The sequence below is a fragment of the Scleropages formosus genome, chromosome 19 (genome assembly GCF_900964775.1).
Source record: "Scleropages formosus chromosome 19, fSclFor1.1, whole genome shotgun sequence".
Lineage (NCBI taxonomy): Eukaryota > Metazoa > Chordata > Actinopteri > Osteoglossiformes > Osteoglossidae > Scleropages > Scleropages formosus.
In genome coordinates this window covers 8,217,624-8,237,951 of record NC_041824.1, presented here as the reverse complement: position 1 = coordinate 8,237,951, position 20,328 = coordinate 8,217,624, and the positions used below count along the sequence as shown (strand labels likewise).

The window sequence follows — 20,328 nt, the reverse complement described above, 5'->3', positions numbered from 1 at the left end:
ATATCGATATTTATTGCACCCAATTACGCGCGGGACCGGCGCCGCCTCCGGCGCCCAACACGACCGGCGAGTGGCGCAGCTGCAGTTGCAGACGTGGGCATTATTGAAAATATACTCACACACTAGCAAACATGGTCCAAAACCGGCACAGTTGGGAAAGCGCACCGCAGTTTACCACGTATGGCGTTAAGTGGACGATGACCGCACTTTGTCCATCCTAATCCACGTTATACATCCCCATCCCCTTAGCTACACTCCGTGTGCGTTCCCACACCTGACGACACTGGCGAGTTGGTCACTTATCAGCGTGACGTCAAACTTTATGCCAGAAAGCAGCTTCACACACACACACACGTATAAGTTGTAAATACTACACAAGTGTGTCATCGCCGTCAGATGACTTATGCGTCACACCTCGAGCTGACGGGGCGGAGTTTTTCCCAGTTGCTCATCGAGTATCACCACCCAAAAATCTAGCGGGATCCTGTACCTATGCGACGTCACACCCACCCCTCCTCCTTGGAACACATCAAAATGCCCATTTCTGCTTCCTCCTACAAGCATCTCCCAACCACACGGGCAGAGGAATCACACGCGTAACTACGCCTGTCAAACATGACACCGCGCCATCTAACGACCCTTCATATTTTAGAGACGAATATTTAAAATGTCGCATTTTTCAATAAAAATATACTTGCATCTGGGTTTAAATCAATTGTTTGCCCATTTATACAGCTGGATAATTTTAGTGGAGCAATTTACAGTAAGTACTTTGCTCAAGGTACTATAGCCAGAGGTGGGGATCAAACCTGCAACCTTCAGATACAAAGGCAGCAGCTCTAACCACTACGCTACCAGCTGTCCCTATATTGTTTCTTGGCAAAATGTTCCCGAAATCATCACCATCGTGGGGGAAAATGCTGAGGATTCATTACCGTAGCAGACAGTTCTCTCTCCTGGTTTGCTTTACGGACCCTCGGGCGTTTCCACCGAAAGGGTTGCGGCACACGCCGGTACCCTCGCACCAGGGGAGGACCGGTTCCAGAAGACCGTACGGTCCGCCCCCATCAGCTATTCTCGGTGCCCCGTTTCAGCTCGAACGCCGCACACGAAACGGCTTATCTCCTTACTCTGGATCCCAAGAGGAAGCGAAAATTGAGGTTAAATATTAAAGATTGATATTTTGTTAGAGAAGTACCACCAACTATACTTCCCCTATTTGTCTACACGGGCTCAACTCAAGCCTTTCGCCGTTGGGTTTTGTCCATGAAAACGCGTCCATTAAATGACACCGCACCGCAAGAGGCCGATTTATTACTTCGGCGAAGAGTCATACAGGGCAGCCGCAACTCGGAGCAGGTCCGAGGGGAAAGGCTCTCCAAAGATGATGCCCTAGTATGGGTACTCCATACCATGGCGCAAGCGTCACACTTGAGCCAAAAGGTGACGCATAAAAATCCCAAGGAAGTGATGCACCACCAGAATAGAAAGCATCCAACCCCAAAGGTACTCACCCGTTACATCTTCACAAGAACGAAGTGCCCTGAACAAGTTTTACGCAGACGACGTACTATGTATCTTACTGAGCAATTTAAACGAGTTAGTAGCGCAACATTGTAAGTGACTCTGGGGCGAAAAAAAAAACAGATGAAAGAAAATATGCAAATATTTACATAAATTTAAATATAGCGGAAATCAGATCAGACTTTATGAAAAATATGGGCTCCGAACACCACGAAAAGTTCTCCACAGTAACTCAAACCCATTCATCTCCATTAGAGCAGGTGCTGTAGTGGTTACCCTCACCACTGCTCCATCTGAAGGACGCGGGTTCAAATCCCACCTCCTGCTGCAGTACCCTGAACTAATACGGTAAAAATTACCCAGCAGTGCAAATGGGTCAACAGCTGTCAGTGGCTTAAGTCGCTTTGGAGAAAAGCAGAGAAATAAATGTAAATGTGATAGGTAAAATATTAATCATTTTAATATAGCAATTCTTTATTCTCTGCTGTGCTACGCCATGAGGAAAGAGGTTTTTACGTGACACCTTTTATCCCAGTTTGGGGGTCTACGATACGCAGCCCTTCGGGAACCTCGCATCCGTTCGCCCCGCGTTTCTGTACTCCTAGCGAAGCCCCTGGACGCCCAGCCCAGCTGGAGACCCCAGGCGAGGAGCTGTTCCGCTGAAGGCCGTGTGACCCACAGGAGCCTGGCACGGTACGCTCTCTCCTTACACACAGCACGAGGTAGAAACTGACCACAGACACACACGGAAACATTAACATTTGTGATTTAGTTCCATTTCGCTCCCTCTCCCACCGCAATTTTCAAGCCGATGCTGCAGTTGGACACCTTTTTGCCCATTCGGGCACCGGTGCGAAGCTCCTCCGAATGCTACGCGCTCGCTTCCCTGACTAAGGCTCTCGGGAAAAATTATATACAATCCAGAGGAAAAAAAAAATTTTTGGACACCGGTTTCCAGTTGCAGGAACGCCCACCCCCATCACTCGTCCTGCTCTCTCGGGACGTTCCGTTAATTCCAAGGCGGCCGGACAGTTCGCCAGAAAGACCGAGAGACACTTGTATCTCATCCCTCATCGGAGCGCAGGCAAAGAGCACACGTCGCATCCCGAACATTAAAGAGCCACATTTACAACCGTGCGGAAAACACCTACTCTGTAAGGCACCCTCCCGCTCTCGTGAACGCATGCGCCACTCAGAACAATGCGCACGTTGTCCACAAAACAGGGTCACGAAGATTTACTATTCTGTCAAACTGCCCCGCAGGGCTGGCGGGTCCCGCCGAAAGTGCCCGTTATCGGCTAATTCTGGTGACGCACGTTCATCCGATGTATCGGAAGGCAAGATGATCAGCAGTAGAAGCCAACCATGTGTCTCGCCAAAGCTAGGGCATTTACTTAATGTAAAAACAGTTATGACATATACTGTATGACGTGTGTGTGTGTGTATCAAACAGCATATTGAGAGCTGCAGCCTTTGAACTTGGGGGTAGGTTTCTTTCCCACCTCCTGCCCTAGTACCCTTGAACAAGATACTTATCCTGAGGATATAGTATTTTTTTTTTTTTTTTTTTTATAAAATCAACCTGTATAATATACCGGCGGTACGGTGGCACAGCAAGTAGTGCTGCTGTCTCACAGCACCTGGGTTGTGCGAGAGGACATGGGTTCGATCCCCACTCAGTCTGTGTGGAGTTTGCACGTTCCCTCCGTATCTGTGTGGGCTTTGTCTGGGTGCTCTGGTTTCCTCCCACACTCCAAAGATATGCTGTTCAGGTTCCCCCATAGTGTGTGAGTGACAGAGAGAGAGTGTGTGTTCCACTGATGTATGGATGAGTGACCCAGTGTAAGTAGTGTAAGTCACCGTGCTGAATAAGGTGTGGGCTGATAACACTGCATAGAGTTTATTGGAAATTGCATTGGAGAAGAGTGTCTGCTAAATAAATAAATAACTGAGTGCAAGTAGCTTAACGCTGTAGAGATAAAAGGGTGGGACATCAGCGTTATGCACTCCAGCGACATGCTGACGCTGCCAAATTGTACGTCATGGTGCCTCCTTGAACACCTGGCCCTGGTCCACTGAGAAGAACGACGGATCTCTCAGAGGTGCGTGTGTGTCGCCGCCGTCGCCGGTCCGGGTGATGCGAATGCTAACCAACAATGTCTGAAAGTCTGTTTGTAACACTTTGTGCCACGTGTTTAAAATAAAAAAAGGACTGTACTGAAAGCACCCTCACAACACACATCTGCTCAGTCGTGTCTCTCTCTTAACACAAAGGCCGGTTCGTACGAATACCTGGCGGTAGTGAACCGTGCTTTTGTTTGCTGCATTACGGCTTTTCGATCTGTTTACATTTCTATTTATTGCGTTTAGTTTAGTACTTGGTATCATGAATTGTACTGTAGTAGAAAAAGTGTGCGTTATAAACCTTGTCCTCTATGTCACACTGCGGTCCTGGAGAAACGCTACTTCACTCCAACGTAGGTTCCAAACATTGGAAGTGACAATAAAGCCGACTTTGACTTGTTTATTTTCCTTCAAGCCACTGCATCACACACACACACACACACACACACACACACACACACACACACTTTCTGAACCGCTTGTCCCAGTCGGGGTCACGGGGAGCCGGAGCCTAACCCGGCAACACAGGGCACGAGGCTGGAGGGGGAGGGGCACACCCAGGACGGGACGCCAGTCCATCACAAAGCACCCCAAGCGGGACTTGAACCCCAGACCCACCGGAGAGCAGGACCCGGTCAAACCCACTGCGCCACAGCGCCCCCCAGCCACTGCATTACAACGCATAAAAAGTTAACGGACTGACAATACAGCACCGATTGGCCGGCAGCTTTTCAACGACGACGCACTCAAAGGCGGAAGCGCCACATTCGCAGCACCAAGTCGGCGAAAGACCCGCAACATTGAGGACGAGAGGCCCCACACCTACGTCTGCTGTCGGATGGGTCTGGAGCGGAGCGCCGCTGACAGCGGCACACTTTCCACTTGTAAAAATTTTAATACCGCGGTGTGCAATCACACACGTTACCGGCGTGTCCGAAGACACTTTGCAGTACTTAGACTTCAGAAGTTGCCTCATCGGTTCACATGAGCTCAGCAAACTGGACGAGTCCAGTCCGGCGTCCAATCTTTTTTTTTTCCTCTTCCCCCAGGTTTACATCCTGTGCCATTACAGGTCAGTGCTGCTTTGCAAATAATTAATGCACAAGAATGCAGAAACTTGGGGTTATAGATGAGTCTCGGCCAATCATACTGTGATTCATTTACATATTAATTGCTGTATTGGTAACTTCACATTATAAGAGATTACATCATATTATAAGAACCTCGTACTACTTTACGACACCCCGGGTATCACCCATAATTACATGGGCACAAAGACACGAAAACAAACAATGGCACATGGCTGTCAAGGGCAGCAGGCGCCGTGGGAGCGAGCCAAGGCGTTTCCGTTTACCCGCCGCACGCTCGGCCCTCTCCGCTCCGCTTCCTTAAGGAGCCGAACAAAAACCACCTTCATCTGGAGGACTAACTCCGGGCCCCGGAATCACAACAGAAATGCTACCGATAAAGTGCGTGGGGCCCCTTTGGCTCTCCATCCGGTGCGAGTTATTTTAAGGATGAGACGCGTTCACCTCGAAACATGACAAGATAGGGCCGTGAACGCGACCGACAGCGACCGCGACGAGTTCTCATTACTTCAACCAGGCCTCTTAGGCTCCGAGATGAGAAACTAACGTTTTATCATAATGATCCTTATGGAATCCAAGCCCACCGTCACCGACACACCGCTAACATCTCTTACCTGCAAATGCCTGCTTTGGATACAAAGTGCCCTCATACAGGTCCACAAGAGCATCTGCGTTCGCAGACGAGCCCAGCAAACCCTTAATTGGATTGCGGGGATTACTCTTAAACCTCTGGCCTGCTCTATACATAGAATACCACGGGCATGCCTTGTGTAAGTCACACGTACCCTTTTGCACACGCCGCCCTCCGCCACTGGCTTCAAAACACTTGGAGGCTATTTCAGGAAGGCAAAAGGTCAGAGAGCAAGTTGGAGAACAGGACGCGATCTGCCACCGCACACTTCTGATGCGCCACCAAAATACATGGGGGCGGGGTGAGGGGGTGATATTCCGGGCCACAGAACATCCAGTTCTTCAGACAAGGACTGATAGGTAACCGAGTTAGCCGAGAAATTAACATCCTGACCCAGCACGTGTCATTAACGCACTCAATTTAGAAACCGTTACCCTGGTAACTTGAAGGTATTATCAGGAAACAGGGCACCTTTCCCCAGTTGTGAGTGATGACATGAAATTCTGTACTTTAGAAGATGTCAAAAAAAAGTAAAAAAAATGTTTTATTACATCGTGAGAAACAACTCGTAGATGGTAATCTCCATGTTACAGGGCGTATACATTTATTCATTTATCAGACGCTTTCCTCCAAAGCGACGTCCAGTGAACTCTATGTGGTGTTATCAGCCCACACACCTTATTCACCGCGGTGACTTACACTGCTAGATACACTACTTACAATGGCTCACTCATCCATACATCAGTGTTACACACTCTCTCTCTCTGTCACTCACACACTATGGGTGAACCTCAACAGCATGTCTTTGGAGTGTGGGAGGAAACCAGAGCACCCATACAAAACCCCAAACACAACATGCAAACTCCACACAGATTGAGCGGGGATCAAACCCTTGTCCTCTCGCACCACCCAGGCGCTGTGTGAGACAGCAGTGCTGCTGTACTGAGAGCAGGGAGGGAGGGAGAGATTTATTTGCCTCACTGCCACATTAAAATAACGGGCTCAAAACTGCCTGCGAGGTCTTTTCACTGGCAATAAACAACAGAATCAATAGGCAGCTGCTTACCTCACCTCGACTTGGGAAAGTAGACTCAGCAGTTATGCCCAGCTTCTTAAAATACCGTATTCCTCTCGCAACATTTGCACAACAAACACTGGACAGTTTAATGCGGGCATTTTCCACTAACTGGGCGGAGACACGCGTTAGGGGGCGTGGCTACGTCAATTAAAGGTCAGCACCATAGCGAAATAATTACAGCCCAAGTGAAAGTCCCAGAGGAAGAGTTTAAGTTTGTTTTCACGGCAAACAGACAAGCCAGGCACGGCCCCACACAGGCACAGAAATATCATGATTCAGAAAACATGCATTTGTCACTGCAAACAGTCTCGGTTTTGCCCCGTATGATGAAGTTCCCGCTTTACTCACTCACTGTACCGGCAGATGACGTGATTTCACCACTGAAGGCACGTGGCGGTTCAGCTATTTTTACAGGATGACAGGGGGGCTGCGGGGTCTTTCGGAAATCGAAATGAGCTCCACAGATGTGGACATCGGCCTGGCAGCGCGAGTGATCGGCAGCGCCAACATAACATGCCTTGCTTTGCCCGCATCAATGGATTCGCTCGACAGAGGTGTGTGTGTGTGTGTGTGTTGCATTACACCCGCCTGGCAAACGATACGTGGCGCGGATTAAGAGCGCGAGACCGCAATTCCTCCGAGGCGTTACTTTTAATGCAGAAACGGACATGGTGGTTCGTTTTTGAACTCGTCCTCCTCTAACATGCGGTCTTACCTGGTGGTCTCCACCCGGGGGGGGCTGAGCTGAGCCACCGTGTTTGAATGAACACTCTGGCAAACACCACCAACGCGAAACACTCTAACCGACATCCCGGAGACGATCCCTCTCTCTCCCACAACGCACCGGGCACCGACCGGCTCTCCGCACTGCAGCGCGTGGAAAGCGGCAGTAGAACCCGTGTTCGTCGCCGCGTGAACAAACAGGCGTTTTTAGGTGGCTTCGCTCAAAAATAGGGGGTGGGGGGGGAAGAGACCGACCGATCGGAATTGATCCGGATCACCCATGTGGAACTGAATTCGGAGACCGCACGCGCGAGGTCACGTGAATGAGCACGAACCCAAGTTGCCATCCATCAACCACAAAAGAGGACTCGCCATCAAGCGGGCAAAATAGTGTATGAAATATAATACGAGTACTTGAGCGCGCGACAGCGACTGTTCACCCAGAACAGGTTCATGTTTGAATGGAATCAGGAACCCGGGATTTCGAGTTGTTACAATAGGAGCGCCGCTCCACTGTTTCCTACACCGATACAATGTAACACTGTCGGTCTCCAACGCAACGGCTTTTTTACCAACCTCGAGTTTCGACGTCGACGTTCCTCCTTAATAAAGACACAAGCCGTCGATGCGGAGTTGGAAATAAAGTTTCTCTCCGTTATGCGCTCCGATCGTGTGCAGCGCGTCCGTTCCGCTTCCACTCCGAACCGCCGCTCTGCCGCTGAGGACTGGAGCAGCGCCGCTCATTGTACCCCCACCGCGCCACAGGACACGGCGCTCACGGCAACACTGGCGACCCCTTGTGGTCGCCCTTAAAAACACCGGTGAGCGCAGAACGAGCCCGACTCGTCGTCCGCCACCCGCTCCCGTCGTCACGACGAGGGCGGCACACTGGCGACACCTTGTGGTAACTTCTAAAAACACACCCAAACGGTGCGCGGCAACTCCAGCTTCACAAACTTTTGAAATTCGCTGCTGATAAAAACTATTATAAGCATTAAAAAAAAAATACAGACAGTAAAACTGTAAAGTGCGGTGCCAGTGGAGTCATTTGGTCCGGGGACGAGGGGAGGGCTCACCTCATATAAGAGTGCATGTAAATTATAGACATTACAAAGCAGTCGAGCCAAAGTGCCTAGAACTAAATAAAATTATACAATTACGTAGTCTACAAATATTTCTACTTTCCAATATTTACATGGAAATACTTTAATCCCTTTTCCCAAACAACCAGTGGACCTCGCAATGCCAAATGGCCCAGGCCTCATCTGAGCTCTCAATCTGTCGCGTATGTGTCAATACTTCTACTACTCTATTATTATTATTATTATTATTATTATTGTTGTTGTTTTTGTCGTTAAGACGTCTCACAAGAGGCTGTATGAGGTCAATTTTGAGAAGACTAACAAGTGTAGCAGGAATAGGTGGAAATGGAATAGACCACATTCCATGCAAATTAAAGTACAGGTATTGCTGTTTATTGAAGCCAAGTCACAAGCAAATGCTTTTATGGATGAGCATTATTAATTATGTTTAATATTTACATTTGTCCGTGGTTGTAACGCAAATCATTTTCCTTTTGCGCCGAAATTTGAATGTGGGGGTTGTAGTGTAATGTAATGACCCCTGCGGTGTCTGTTCTCTGTGGCTGAGATGCGACACCACAGGACTGAAGCACGAGAGCGTGAAATTAGGGTAAGAGAGGTGCCCCTTGTACCTTGATTACTTCTCGCGCCATCACATGCAGCAAGTTGGGAAATATACATGTAATATATATGCAGATTTTTTTTTAAAAAAAAAACAGTCCGCTTTGGATTTTTGAGAAGCACAGACTGCACCACAAAATGGAAAAAGGCTTCTGATAACTTCCATATATATTTTACTTTATTTTGGTGTGCCTATTTTCATTTCAAATGAGAAGTCTTTATTTTTTCCCCGTTAATAAAGCTATTAATATTAAATTCAACACAAAATGACTCCCTTGCCAAAACTCCTCATAAGAAAGGAAAACATTCAATAAAACAAGCTGCAGGACAGCAAGACCATTCTCCACTACAGACTGCTATCTTTACGCATCACTTGGCATTATGTTAACATTAATCTAATTCAAGTCCAAAGAACCACAATGACATTGGAGTCACGTGACTGCTCATTGAAATATTCTGTTGAAGTCATTCAATATTCCAAAGGAGTGGAGTGAGGGCATCAGGGCATCTATTCACATTGAAGTTTCTCTAAAACACAAACCAAAGTTCAATATAAAACCATTTAAAACACAGATATGTTACATTTATTTATTTAGCAGATGCTTTTCTCCAAAGTGACTCCCAATGAACTCTGTATAGCGTTATGAGCCCACACACCTTATTCACCACGGTGACTTACACTGCTAGATACACTACTTACAAGGGGTCACTCATCCATACATCACCGGAACACACAATCTCACTCTGTCACTCACACACTATGGGTGAACCATGTTAGGAATCTAGACTGAGAAAGCTCAAAACTTTCTAAAAAAAATTTTTTTTACTATAACCTCAGTAGGAAGGAACCGCACTTCACATGGATTTGTTACACTTCTTTATTTGTTTGCGACCATTTGTTCCTGGACGGTGTCGATTTGTTTGTGTGCCACAGACGAGGGCCTGGGAGCAGCACCTCCGTGGGAACCTTTGTTCCTTTGACCGATGTCACGCTGCTCTCTTATGTGAATCAGCTTCTGCTTTTTAACCTACACTTTTAACTGAGTGGCACTTTATGTAAATGAGAAAACCAAATGAGCTAAAAGTTCAAACATGTCTCTCAAATTTCACAGTTGTCGCACACCCTCTGATGGACTGGCACCCTGGTCCAGGGTGCAACAACACGACCTCTGTGCCCTGTGCTTCTAGGATAGGCTCCGGATGACTGCAACCCTGACTTAGACATGCTGTGAACAATACTGGATGAGTGAGTTGTCACATATCTTTTCCTGTGACACGTTTTCATATTTGCCTTTGTAAATATGCAGCAAAGGCAACTTTAAGCACGATTTTCCAATTACTCAAGTTATCACAATTTTTCAGTTAGATTGTTTTCTGGCCTCAACATGCACATTTATTCAATGAGCTGACACTTTTTTCCATAGTGATGATTTACTCATTTACACAGCCAGTATTCTTTATGGGAGCAATTCAGGGTAAGTACCTCACTCAAGGGTACTATAGCAGAAAGTGGGATTCAAACCTGCAACCTCTGGGTCCAAAGAGAGCAGGTCTGACCACTACACTAGTTTAATGCATTACCTCTCAACCAACCAAACAATGTCAACAACCACTCGTCCGGAGCAGGGTCGCGGCAAGCCGGAGCCTACTCGGCAACACAGGGCGCAAGGCCGAAATGAGAGGGGACACACCCAGGATGGGACACCAGCTCATTGCAAGGCACCCCAAGCAGGGCTCGAACCCCAGACCCACCACACAGTGGGCACCAGCCAAACCTGTCACACCAAGTTTAATGTATTAGTAAACAGTAATTAACAAAAAATAACTATTACAGCGGAAGACAAAAAATCAAATATTTTGTTCTATAACTGAAAAGGCTACAAGTAAAACAAGGTACGTACAACTACACAATTTCCTATTTAAATGCGCCAATATTACAGGATGTACGGTCCTTATGCGCCTGTATTATACGAATTACGTCGTAGTTGCTATGATACCCGAGTGTCGCTTCTCTTATGTTTGACGTTCGAGAAACAGATCGAAGCGAGAAGAAATAACTTAAGAATAACATCATGTTTTGGTTTCATTACATTTCCTTTTATGCAGCCATTTTTTAGATCTCAATTCAGTATTTTCATTCGACCTTCCCGAACTGTGGTAAGATTTCTTTTCAAGTTTTAAACGATCCTGAAAATTCCCTTATCTCATCTACTTGGTAATAAACATACTGTCATCCTGTACAATACAATTTACCTGCTTATTCCTTCAGTTAAGTTGATTTATGTCATTATGCAGTATTAAAAAAAATACAAACACAAACAAATAAATTAGCAATCCACTCCGGCAATAAAACTATTTATTTTCTTCAAGTTCAGTTCAAATAGTCTGTTTATTACTTTCAATTAATTTACTAATGTTGAGAATAAAATAGTTTGTCATATTTAAATCTGCTTTGGTTGTATCTGAGAGTAAAACTACCTGATAATGTTGGAAACCTAGGTGACACTTTATTATTTTAACACACCAGTCTGGTTTTCTACTCAACTTCTTAACCTGATTTTTTTTGCCAGGAGCCCTGGTTTATCATTTGTGCTGTAAGTGCAACCGGTACAGTTGAGATGTAACATAAATATGCTTGCAGACACTTCTGCTCGCTCAAGCACAGTGAACTTGAGCTGTTCTGTTTTGGTGACAAATGTGTGAGAACTGAATGGTTGCTAAGGAGACATGAAAGTCATCTTGGGAGGCCCAGTGATTTTTGGTAATATATTAAATTCTGCGTTTGGTTTCAGATCATTTTGGATCGTCATCATTGATTATTACCATCACAGCATCATCGCTATCAAGTAATTATTGCTGGCAGTGGACAGTGAAATGAGTGATATTCACGACGCATTACATTTATTCATTCAGCAGACGCTTTTCTCCAAAGCGACGTACATCTCCGAGAACAATGCCAGCACGTGCCAAAATGCGGAATCGAAAAAGGGAATTTTAGATTCTCGGTCTAACACTCTCAACTGAGTTTTTTCAGCACAGCACCGACACACACCACTGAGGTATACAGTGGAGAACCCGTTTAACACATTAAAGCCCTGTGTGAATTTCCAGCCCTTCCCTACGTTCCGTGACCCCATTTGTCACTCAGCTTTCATCATTTGCAATTTTTTCAGCTACTTCTGCATCTGTGCTTCCACAATACAGCTTATGGGGAGGTCTTTGGCCATTCCCAAGATTGGATCACTGGCCTTCAGAAAAATTAAAAATAACCTTGTCACAGGAGATTCGAAACCTGACTGACTTGAGAGTATCCAGCATGCAAATCTGGAGCAACTGTAGACAAGGCCAGTCAACTTCTTATAATAACCTACAGTATATAAATAATAGCATGCTGGGTACAACCAACCAGTCAGGTTTTGAGTAAGGATCTTTAGTCTTTTATATCTGAGAACCTGCTTTGGACCCGTATCTGGTCCGCTGTTTCATTGTCACCCTGTGAAAAGCCATGAAAGCCGTGCAGATTAATATCTGTTGCACTTTCCTGGCAGGAAATATCCTATCTTGTAGTGTTTTAAAGGTGCAACATTTTTCCATTAAGTATTATCTGTGTGAAATGTCAGGGTGTGCCTTACTCTTGAGCTTTGTGTTTTAACTGAATTATTAGGCAGATGGCCTTGAGAACAACTTTTCTTTAGTTTCACTCCAGCTGGTCCTATGGACATCCTTTCTTCAGAGTGCTCTCTGGTGGCCAGCACGGCACCGATGGACGGCGAGGACGAGAGGATCATGGAGAACATGAAGGCGCAGTTCCAGGCTCTACAAGTGCAGCGAGGGAAGAGTGTGCCGAAATGTCTGGAGAAGAGGAAGGAGGGGAAACGGTGGGAGAAGCAAGAGGAAAAACGGGAGGAGAAGGGCATCCCTATGGGGAGACCCATCAGCGGCCAGGATGGCCTGCAGCTGCCGGTCTCACACTTGGACTCAGCCAGCAAGCAAAGCAAAAGGTGGATCAGAACATTTGAAAGCTGCAAAGCTGCCTTTCAGCTTATATCAAAGATGTGTGTCCACTGTGTTGTTTGTTGTCTTGTAGGACTGTTCTCTGTAAAGCCAAACATGCGGGCAGTGATTGACTCTAGTAAAAACTCAAAAATTGCACAGCTCATTCATAGTGCAACACCTTGCTGTAATAATAGTCTAAATGTAAGTCTCAGTTGATGGAATTCATGGGTTGGGGGCGTTAAGTTTTTTCAGCAAACACATTTAACATCTTGTGCAGGGGTTCTCTACCTTTGCTAGGCCATGGAACCCTTTACGAATCCATTGAAAACTGAGGACAAATGTCTATAAATACATTCTGGGAACATTACACTCAAGTTACTGCACTGAAAATTCATTTTTGAAAAGAATTATGCCATACATTGTAACAGCATATTACAATTTATCAACTTCTTCTTTAAATGATTTATGTAGTCAGTGCTATTTTCAAAGCAAGCCTACATTTTTGCCCCATCCCCCATCCCCCATAGCCCATCCATGGACCTCAGGTTTAGAAAGCCCAGTCTAGTAGACCATGGCTTGAAATGCACTGGTTTCCATTCCCTTACTGTGGGTTCCACATGTAAATAGGGGCTGTGGGCTCCTGTTGGCTCTTCCTGCCACCTTTAGAAAATAGATATTCAAGGTGGCCCAATTAAAGAAGAGGATTCGAAAACCAAACATGAAATACCATCTTTTTAAACTAATGGAACATACAGTGATGACAAGATGGCTTTTCTGTGGGTTTTACCCCCACCAGCCTGTGAAAGCGCTTTGTTGTCTGAGCTCCAGTTTCTTATGAGACGCTGGCCTCGTTGCCTACAGTCCGTACTCACCGGTCTGCTGACGCTCCAGGTTGTTCCCGGAGCCGAACGAAGAGCTGCAGGACCGGCTGAGGCAGCTCCAGGATGAGAACAGCAGGCTGCGCAAGCTGGTGAATGAAAAGAACTTCGAGATGAAGCATATAAAGAAGAAGAGGGAAGAGGACCAACTGGCTTTATCGGGTCTGTGACGTCTGCAAGTCTCCAATGGATGTTGCATGCATATTTTACTGTGTTTATTCACGCGAATTAGCAAAACATTTTTAAGGGTGTAAAATCTGATGTGAAAATGACCTTTTTTTGAGGCACACATGTCTTTGCCAAAAACATACAGTGCTGTGAAAAAGCAGCAGGAAAAAATCCTCCAGCCTGATGTAAGACCCCCCGGGTAACAGCTACTGGAAGCATTTAGTTGCAGTCATTACAGCTAAAGGTGGCACGGTCAGTTATTTTGAAGTGGCGGTTACTTTTTTCCACAAATTTGATTGCACGTTTCATTATCTTCCATGTCAAGCATACGACGTAAAGCAATACTGGTGTCACCTTTTTCTCCCTCAGGCTCCATTCATGTGCTAATGGAATTTAGAAAAAGAGCTGATCAAATGTGATCCCCGAAAGCAGCAAAAATCAAGAAAATACTTTTCCCACAGCACTTGATGCATTGCCTTCTTCAGTCGTTTCTGATTTTTTAAAAAATGTGGAACAGTGAGTCAAGTGCAAAACAACTTGTTCTCAAAGACAAGAGAGTTAATAACATCTGAGGTGACACTGACCACATGGAGCGATTGATCCTATGCTCTCCTGGTACAGATAGCTTTGCTGTGGCCGGAGACGCAGCAGCTACCAAGATAGTCGAGTTGGCCAAAAGGAACCGAGAGCTGACTGGTGCCGTTGAGCAGGAGAGGATGAAGGTCAAACAGGCCACCAACAGGATCAAAGACCTGGAGAAGGAGGTCGGTGCTCTTGTGACCGTGCGGCTCCCTGCACGTGGAAAATTTATTCGCAGCCTGATCGCAGCTTTGGAAGCAGAGTAGTGTAATTTACTATTCGTTGAACTTGTATAACAAATAGGGTTAAGAGGACGTACTTTTTTTCAACAGCTGCAGGATTTGCTGTCACTCAGCTCTGCTCTCGGTAAAGAAAAGATGGCATCCATGCTGCAAGAGCCACGGCCAACACAGATTTTGGTAATACCTGGGGATATGTGGAACGACATAGCATGGTCTCTAAGTGACTTTCTCAGAGCTGCTGAGATTGAGTAGAACCAGATAATGGGAGTATTATGAGCAGTGGGTGGTTCGCTGGTTAGAACCACCACCTTGTACTGAAAAGGATCAAATCCCTTCTGCTATAGTACCTTTTCTCAAGATATCTACCCTGAAATGATGTGGTAAAAAATAACCCAGCTCAATCGGTGCAGGTATTTAACACCAAGTCACTTTGGAGAAAAGTATAAATAAATGACTAGCAGAAAAAGAATAGTATATAATACATGGTAAGATTAAATTATAGGTGCATAGGACAGATATCTGACCTTGCAAATGATGGAAAATAAGAAACTAAACTGAGAATGTGGCTACATTTCCCCTTTGGTCTCTGAAGGCTGACATTCCCGAAGTGAAAATCCTACAAGAGAAGCTCTCTGCCGCCAATTTTAAAATGACGGAATATCGAAATCAGATCCAAGCAGTGAAACAGGAGATGAAAATTGCACAGAAGGTTTGTACTTTGACTCCATCTTCAATTGTCACATTCCAGAAACAGCAGAAAGTCATTCCCATAGTCATATAACTTATCTGTCATCATATTTTTTTTTTTTTCTCAGCTCAGACTTTAAACTCAGGACAAAACAAGAAATAGATGGAAGAAAAACTACTTATGCATATATACACAATTTTTTTTTAAAAAAAAACAATGACATTGAAATACCAGCAAATTCTTTGCACAAAATATTTTCAGCTGCACTGATTTTGGAGTCAGGGTGCATTTGATGTTTTCATGCTGTCAAATGTTAAATATGTCAAAATTTAGCAGAACAAAGGGTCCAGGGTTCACAAGAAAAGTTTAAAAACAAAAAAAAAGGTAAACGTTTGAAACACTGTGAAGGGAATAGAAGGTCGCGGTTTACATCTCGCGTTTGTTTCTGAGCACTAATAATGACACCTTTATTTGGGTGCCGGAGATGTTCACAGGAGGACACTTTGTTGTGCTGCAGGTCCTGAGCAGCGAGTTGGGTGAGGATGTCAACATCCAGCAGCTGCTGAGCTCTCCGGGTGGCTGGAGGGGACGTTCCCAACAGATCCTGGCCCTGCAGAACCGGGTGACCGATCCGTCCCTGCGCTCAGCTGTACTCATAAGTCACCCCCCGGACAGCAGTGTCAGGAGACACGGAAACAAATGTACTGATGAATCTGGGCTGTTTATTGGACCTGCTTGCCTCCTCCGGGTCCTGTGATGCGGTGACATCCGATATGTTAGGGTTTGATTGCATCATGAGGGAATTGTCGTAAATAACACCATATCACGGACTTACATACTTCTGTTAATTTTTTTTTAGACTTTGTTTCAGCATCCATACTTGCTTTGTACAGGATAAGCAGAAGATAACCATTATTTTCATAATGGGTGACAATACATGTTTTCAACCGCTCCCACTTTGGTCAGCACCCTGGATAATATAAACCTTTACTTGGATTCATGTAGCTGATGCTTTTCTCCGACATTAAGCATCTTACATCTACTTACCCATTTATACAGCTCTGTCATTTTTATTGGAGCAATTCAGAATAGGTACCTTGACCAAGGGTACTATATAGGCACGATTCAAACCTGTGACCTTCAGATGCAAAGGCAGGAGCTCTAGCCACCCTGTCACCCACTACCCCCCCTATATATATATGGGTCTGATATATATATATTCATAGAGGACAAAGTGAGTATGTTACAGATAAAGTGAGGGGTACAACAGTGATGAAGTCTCACCTGTGAGCCCTTACCTGCGTTGGGTTATGGTGTCAATGTGAGCCTGTTACTCAGGTGCAGGAGCTGGAGCAGCAGCTGGAACAGGCCACCCAGACCAGGCAGCGGGCCCTCTCTGGGCAACAGAAGGACAGTACGGGCCTGGAGAGGTTACAGAGGATCCCACTGCCACGGGACAGGAACATTCACCTCCGAAACATGGAGCGAGAGAAGCGAGAGGCCCTGGAGGTAGCGATACCATGGCTGCTTGGCCTGCAGTTGTGCTGGATGCTCTGTCATTCCTCATTGTGGTTAAACTGAATGATGGAAGCTTTGAAATTAATTTCAAAAAAGATTTTATTGGGACAATTTAATGCTTGTTTTAATTTTACCCAACGCTTTTCTCCATAGCGACTTACAATGTTAAGCCACCTACCATTAGTTACCAGTTTATGCAGCTGGGTAATTTTTACTGGAGCAATTTAGGTTAAGCACCTTCATCAAGGGTACTACAGTAGGAGGTGGGATTCGAACCTGCAACTTCTGAGTCCAAAGGCAGCTACTTATTTACAGTTTACACCAGAGTAATTAACCTTTGAAATCAATGAAAGAGTTCACAGTGTGTTCATGATTTCTGTGCTGCTGTTGTAAATCAAATCAGTTTTAAAAAACAGAACAAGGTTTTTTTTTGTTACCGTAGAGACACTCAAAAAGTGACAGGGATTTTATGAGGAAGGTGTTTTACTAACAGCCTCTCTTTGACTTGGCAGAAGATCACAGAGGATTATGAGTCTCTGCTGAGGGACCATGAGGAGCTGAAGAAGAAGCTTGATGCGTCAAAGGCCAGGAACAAGGTCCTGTGCTCAGAGGTGAAGCTGCTGAAGAGCCAGATCACGACCCTCCTGGACAAGGGAAAGCATGACGATGAGCTGGTAGACACCTTGTTGGTGAGTTGCAGATGGGATCAAGGGCACCGGGGCCTCCTAGAGTTCACATACTTTGTACCAGATAGAGGATAATTTCATCGCATCTCACAGTGTTCATTTTCCTCGGAGGTGGTTAGTGATCTCCATGGATCCATGGTCTCTACAGATTCAGCTTGTATGAGCTGGGAGGATACTGTAACAGTGAAGTGCATCTTGTCAGACTTGCATCCAAAGCATCTACAGTAAGATGCCCACAACTTGAATCCATGGACGGAAATACTTACAGATGAATAAAGGTTGGAACTGATCTTCTCGGACGGTTCCAGGTTGTTTGGAGCTTTCGATGTTGCAGCACAAATAAGCTTAAACATCCGGCTCGACGCAAGGGTAGGATCTCACCAGATTTTACCCCTCACAGTTGGTTGGCAGTTTCCCAACTGCTCCCTGCTTCTCCCTTATCTGTATGAGGCATAAAAAAGACCATCCACAAAGGAGCTTGGTATTCCAGAAATTTCCACAGCAAAGAAAATGAAGGCATAGAAGTAAAATACAATGGAGTAAAAATAAAAGATTACCATATAGTGAATAATATGTAAAATATAATTAAAAGTAAATAATGATGATATAATGAAGGGTATATAATAGTGTAATGGGGAAACCACATGGAAGGACTTTTCTAAATGACTGTTAAGTGTAGTAACTTACAAGGGTTATGGCTGGATTAAGCTGCTGGGTTTAAAGTTAGGCTTCAGATGCACTCCAGACCTAGGGAGGTTCTTAGATCTCATGTCATACTTCTCTCTGGCACACCTACAGAAGCAGCAGGCCCAGCTGCAGGAGGCACTCAAGAAGCTGAGTCAGCAGCAGCTGCTTTCCAAGGAGGCGCAGCAGAACCTGGACCAGCGACTAAGCAGCGAGGCACAGCGACACGGTGCCATGGTGGAGCAGCTCAGGCTCATGGTCGCCGAGAGAGAGGCCAAGGTCAGAGAGCTGGAGGAGGAGGTCCGACAGCTGTTGCTCAGGGTGAGGGCTCTTTGCATGCTCCCCAGCAGAGTCTTGGATCCGTGTCTGTGTGTACGATACTGTACAACGGAACTGAAATTGGGTTCTCTTACAAAACCAGTTCTATCGACTCCAAGCTTTTGCTGTATATCATAAATTGTATTTAAAAATGCGTTGCAGAGCCACGATGGTAAGGCCTCCTGTTTCCGGGCTGCTCTTCATACTTCTAGACCTCTCTCAACGGAGGAGGAGAACACCAAGAGGTTACAGTCTTCCTATTATATTTGTTGCAAAGAAACTCTTTATAACCTGTGTTTTTCTCATTGGCAGTGCTTGTGGCTTTTTTTTGGACAGTATATTAAAGGTCTCCTTAGTGAAGTCAGACTGTGATACAATATTAGCACAACCAAACCACAACTTCCACTTTTATGCAACTGATGCTTTCATAATAGTGTCTATGTACACCGTGTTATGCGTTTGGCCCTATTACGCACCTGACACATTGTTTCCCAATTTAGTATCTTGATTTACAAAGTTGGACACAAGATAGTGGAGTCCACAGCAGGAGCGCCTTCTCCAGGAAGGACCTCTGGAGATGGGTTGGTTTCTGCAGATTTACCTTTTGTCTTTGCGATACACTTTTTCTCTAAGACCGTCTTGCAACGCTCCATGTGTTTTGGTAATTTTCTCCAGACACTGGTGAGGGCATCATTTTCTAGCTTGCTGTGTCTTTGAAATTGGAAACATGGAAGAAGGGTATAATTATACTAAAACATAGAAAAAATATTAAAGTTTATTCATCTAAATGGCCAACTTTATGCAGCTGGATGCTTGGTTTCACAGAGCACAAAACTGACTTTGGAGGTTGTAGGTTCTATTTTCTGTGGCGTAAGATGTCTTGCCACCTTTACCATTTTGACAGCCACAATGGCAGAAATCATCATTCATAATCAGCTTAAAGTCTGACCATCACAGCAGCATCCATTACTGTGTCATCAAGAATGTAAACAAAGTTATTGCAACAGTCAAGTCAGACAAAAAAGTGTGAACAAGACTTACATGTCAGTAACTTTGCAGCCCAAATAGTTTCATGCAGTATGGAACAAAATGTAGAAAATACTTTTAGTTGCATGAATTGATGAATTGATTGTAAAAATGTGGAAAACACTCCTTGATGCAGACTGAGAGCAGTTATGACAATTGTTCTGGTTGCAGGACACTTGATGCACTGCCCGCTGTTTAGCTCTCCAAGCCCATTTCCTAGAAGCTTCCATGGCTGCTCCACTTGCAGACCTGTGACCTTGGATACTGAGGGTTACGCTTACCTGGGTGTCTTTGCACCTCATTTTGAATGGATTACTCTCTGGAAGACAGCAGTGAGGCCCCCCATGGGCTGAGAACCTTAACCACCCTGTGGTTCTCCAGAGCTTAGCATGACCACAGACAACTCCATTCTCACTCGCCAGCTGCTGGCCCACAGAAAGGTGGGCTTTGTCCCCACGCTGGCTCCCTCCTTCCACCCTTCTTCCAGGGCTTGGATGCACAATCCCAGCCTACCTGTGGTTTCTGTCCACCACAAGGCACAGCTAGGAGGAGCCACTAACACATTTCTAACCTAGTCAGGTAAGTAGGCCGGATTAGACAACCCGATGATGTCAACAGTACTAATCTCTGCTCTTTGGCATTCCTCAAGCCCATTAAAACTCAAACCTTCATCT

At 45.4% G+C, this 20,328-nt stretch overlaps 3 protein-coding genes across 11 annotated transcripts in view; 2 read left to right on the top strand and 1 right to left on the bottom strand.

Annotated features, from left to right (window-relative positions):
- The window catches only part of LOC108927631 (rho GTPase-activating protein 12-like), a 60,803-nt gene extending 52,895 nt beyond the window's left edge, over positions 1–7,908 (bottom strand). For all 4 annotated transcript variants that reach the window (XM_029246210.1, XM_029246211.1, XM_029246212.1 and 1 more), the window contains exon 1: positions 7,745–7,908. The gene's annotated coding sequence lies outside the window, so the exon portion shown is untranslated. The remainder of the gene's footprint in view (positions 1–7,744) is intronic.
- A 2,975-nt stretch (positions 7,909–10,883) lies between these two features.
- Positions 10,884–14,408, top strand: LOC108927738 (coiled-coil domain-containing protein 13-like). 3 transcript variants are annotated; one of them, XM_018741228.2, is made up of 3 exons: positions 10,884–11,028; positions 12,605–12,872; positions 13,759–14,408. In XM_018741228.2, the coding sequence occupies exons 2-3, from the start codon at positions 12,634–12,636 to the stop codon at positions 13,913–13,915; spliced, it is 396 nt and encodes a 131-aa protein (XP_018596744.1). In that variant the 5' UTR covers positions 10,884–11,028; positions 12,605–12,633; the 3' UTR covers positions 13,916–14,408. The 3 variants fall into 3 exon arrangements, with proteins under 3 accessions (XP_018596744.1, XP_018596743.1, XP_018596745.1); XM_018741227.2 differs by having other exon boundaries at positions 12,567–12,872; XM_018741229.2 differs by lacking the exon at positions 10,884–11,028 and adding an exon at positions 11,685–11,717.
- LOC108927737 (coiled-coil domain-containing protein 13-like) overlaps positions 14,400–20,328 on the top strand; it is a 7,289-nt gene continuing 1,360 nt past the window's right edge. For 2 of the 4 annotated variants that reach the window (XM_018741226.2, XM_018741225.2), the window contains exons 1-9: positions 14,400–14,677; positions 14,825–14,911; positions 15,327–15,443; positions 15,940–16,044; positions 16,761–16,931; positions 17,453–17,629; positions 18,425–18,631; positions 18,791–18,873; positions 19,826–20,233. In XM_018741226.2, the coding sequence (XP_018596742.2) occupies positions 14,501–14,677; positions 14,825–14,911; positions 15,327–15,443; positions 15,940–16,044; positions 16,761–16,931; positions 17,453–17,629; positions 18,425–18,631; positions 18,791–18,873; positions 19,826–19,853 (1,152 nt within the window). In that variant the 5' untranslated portion in view covers positions 14,400–14,500 and the 3' untranslated portion in view covers positions 19,854–20,233. Of the gene's footprint in view, positions 14,678–14,824; positions 14,912–15,326; positions 15,444–15,939; positions 16,045–16,760; positions 16,932–17,452; positions 17,630–18,424; positions 19,210–19,825; positions 20,234–20,328 lie in introns of those variants that run through there. The other 2 variants (XM_018741223.2, XM_018741224.2) reach the window with 2 other exon arrangements.

Bases quoted from the DNA above. Each gene is read 5' to 3' on its own strand.
- LOC108927738 (XM_018741227.2), top strand. From the start codon at position 12,586: ATGGACATCCTTTCTTCAGAGTGCTCTCTGGTGGCCAGCACGGCACCG. The intron at 12,873-13,758 runs GTGGATCAGAAC...CTGACGCTCCAG, and splicing joins GCCAGCAAGCAAAGCAAAAG to GTTGTTCCCGGAGCCGAACG.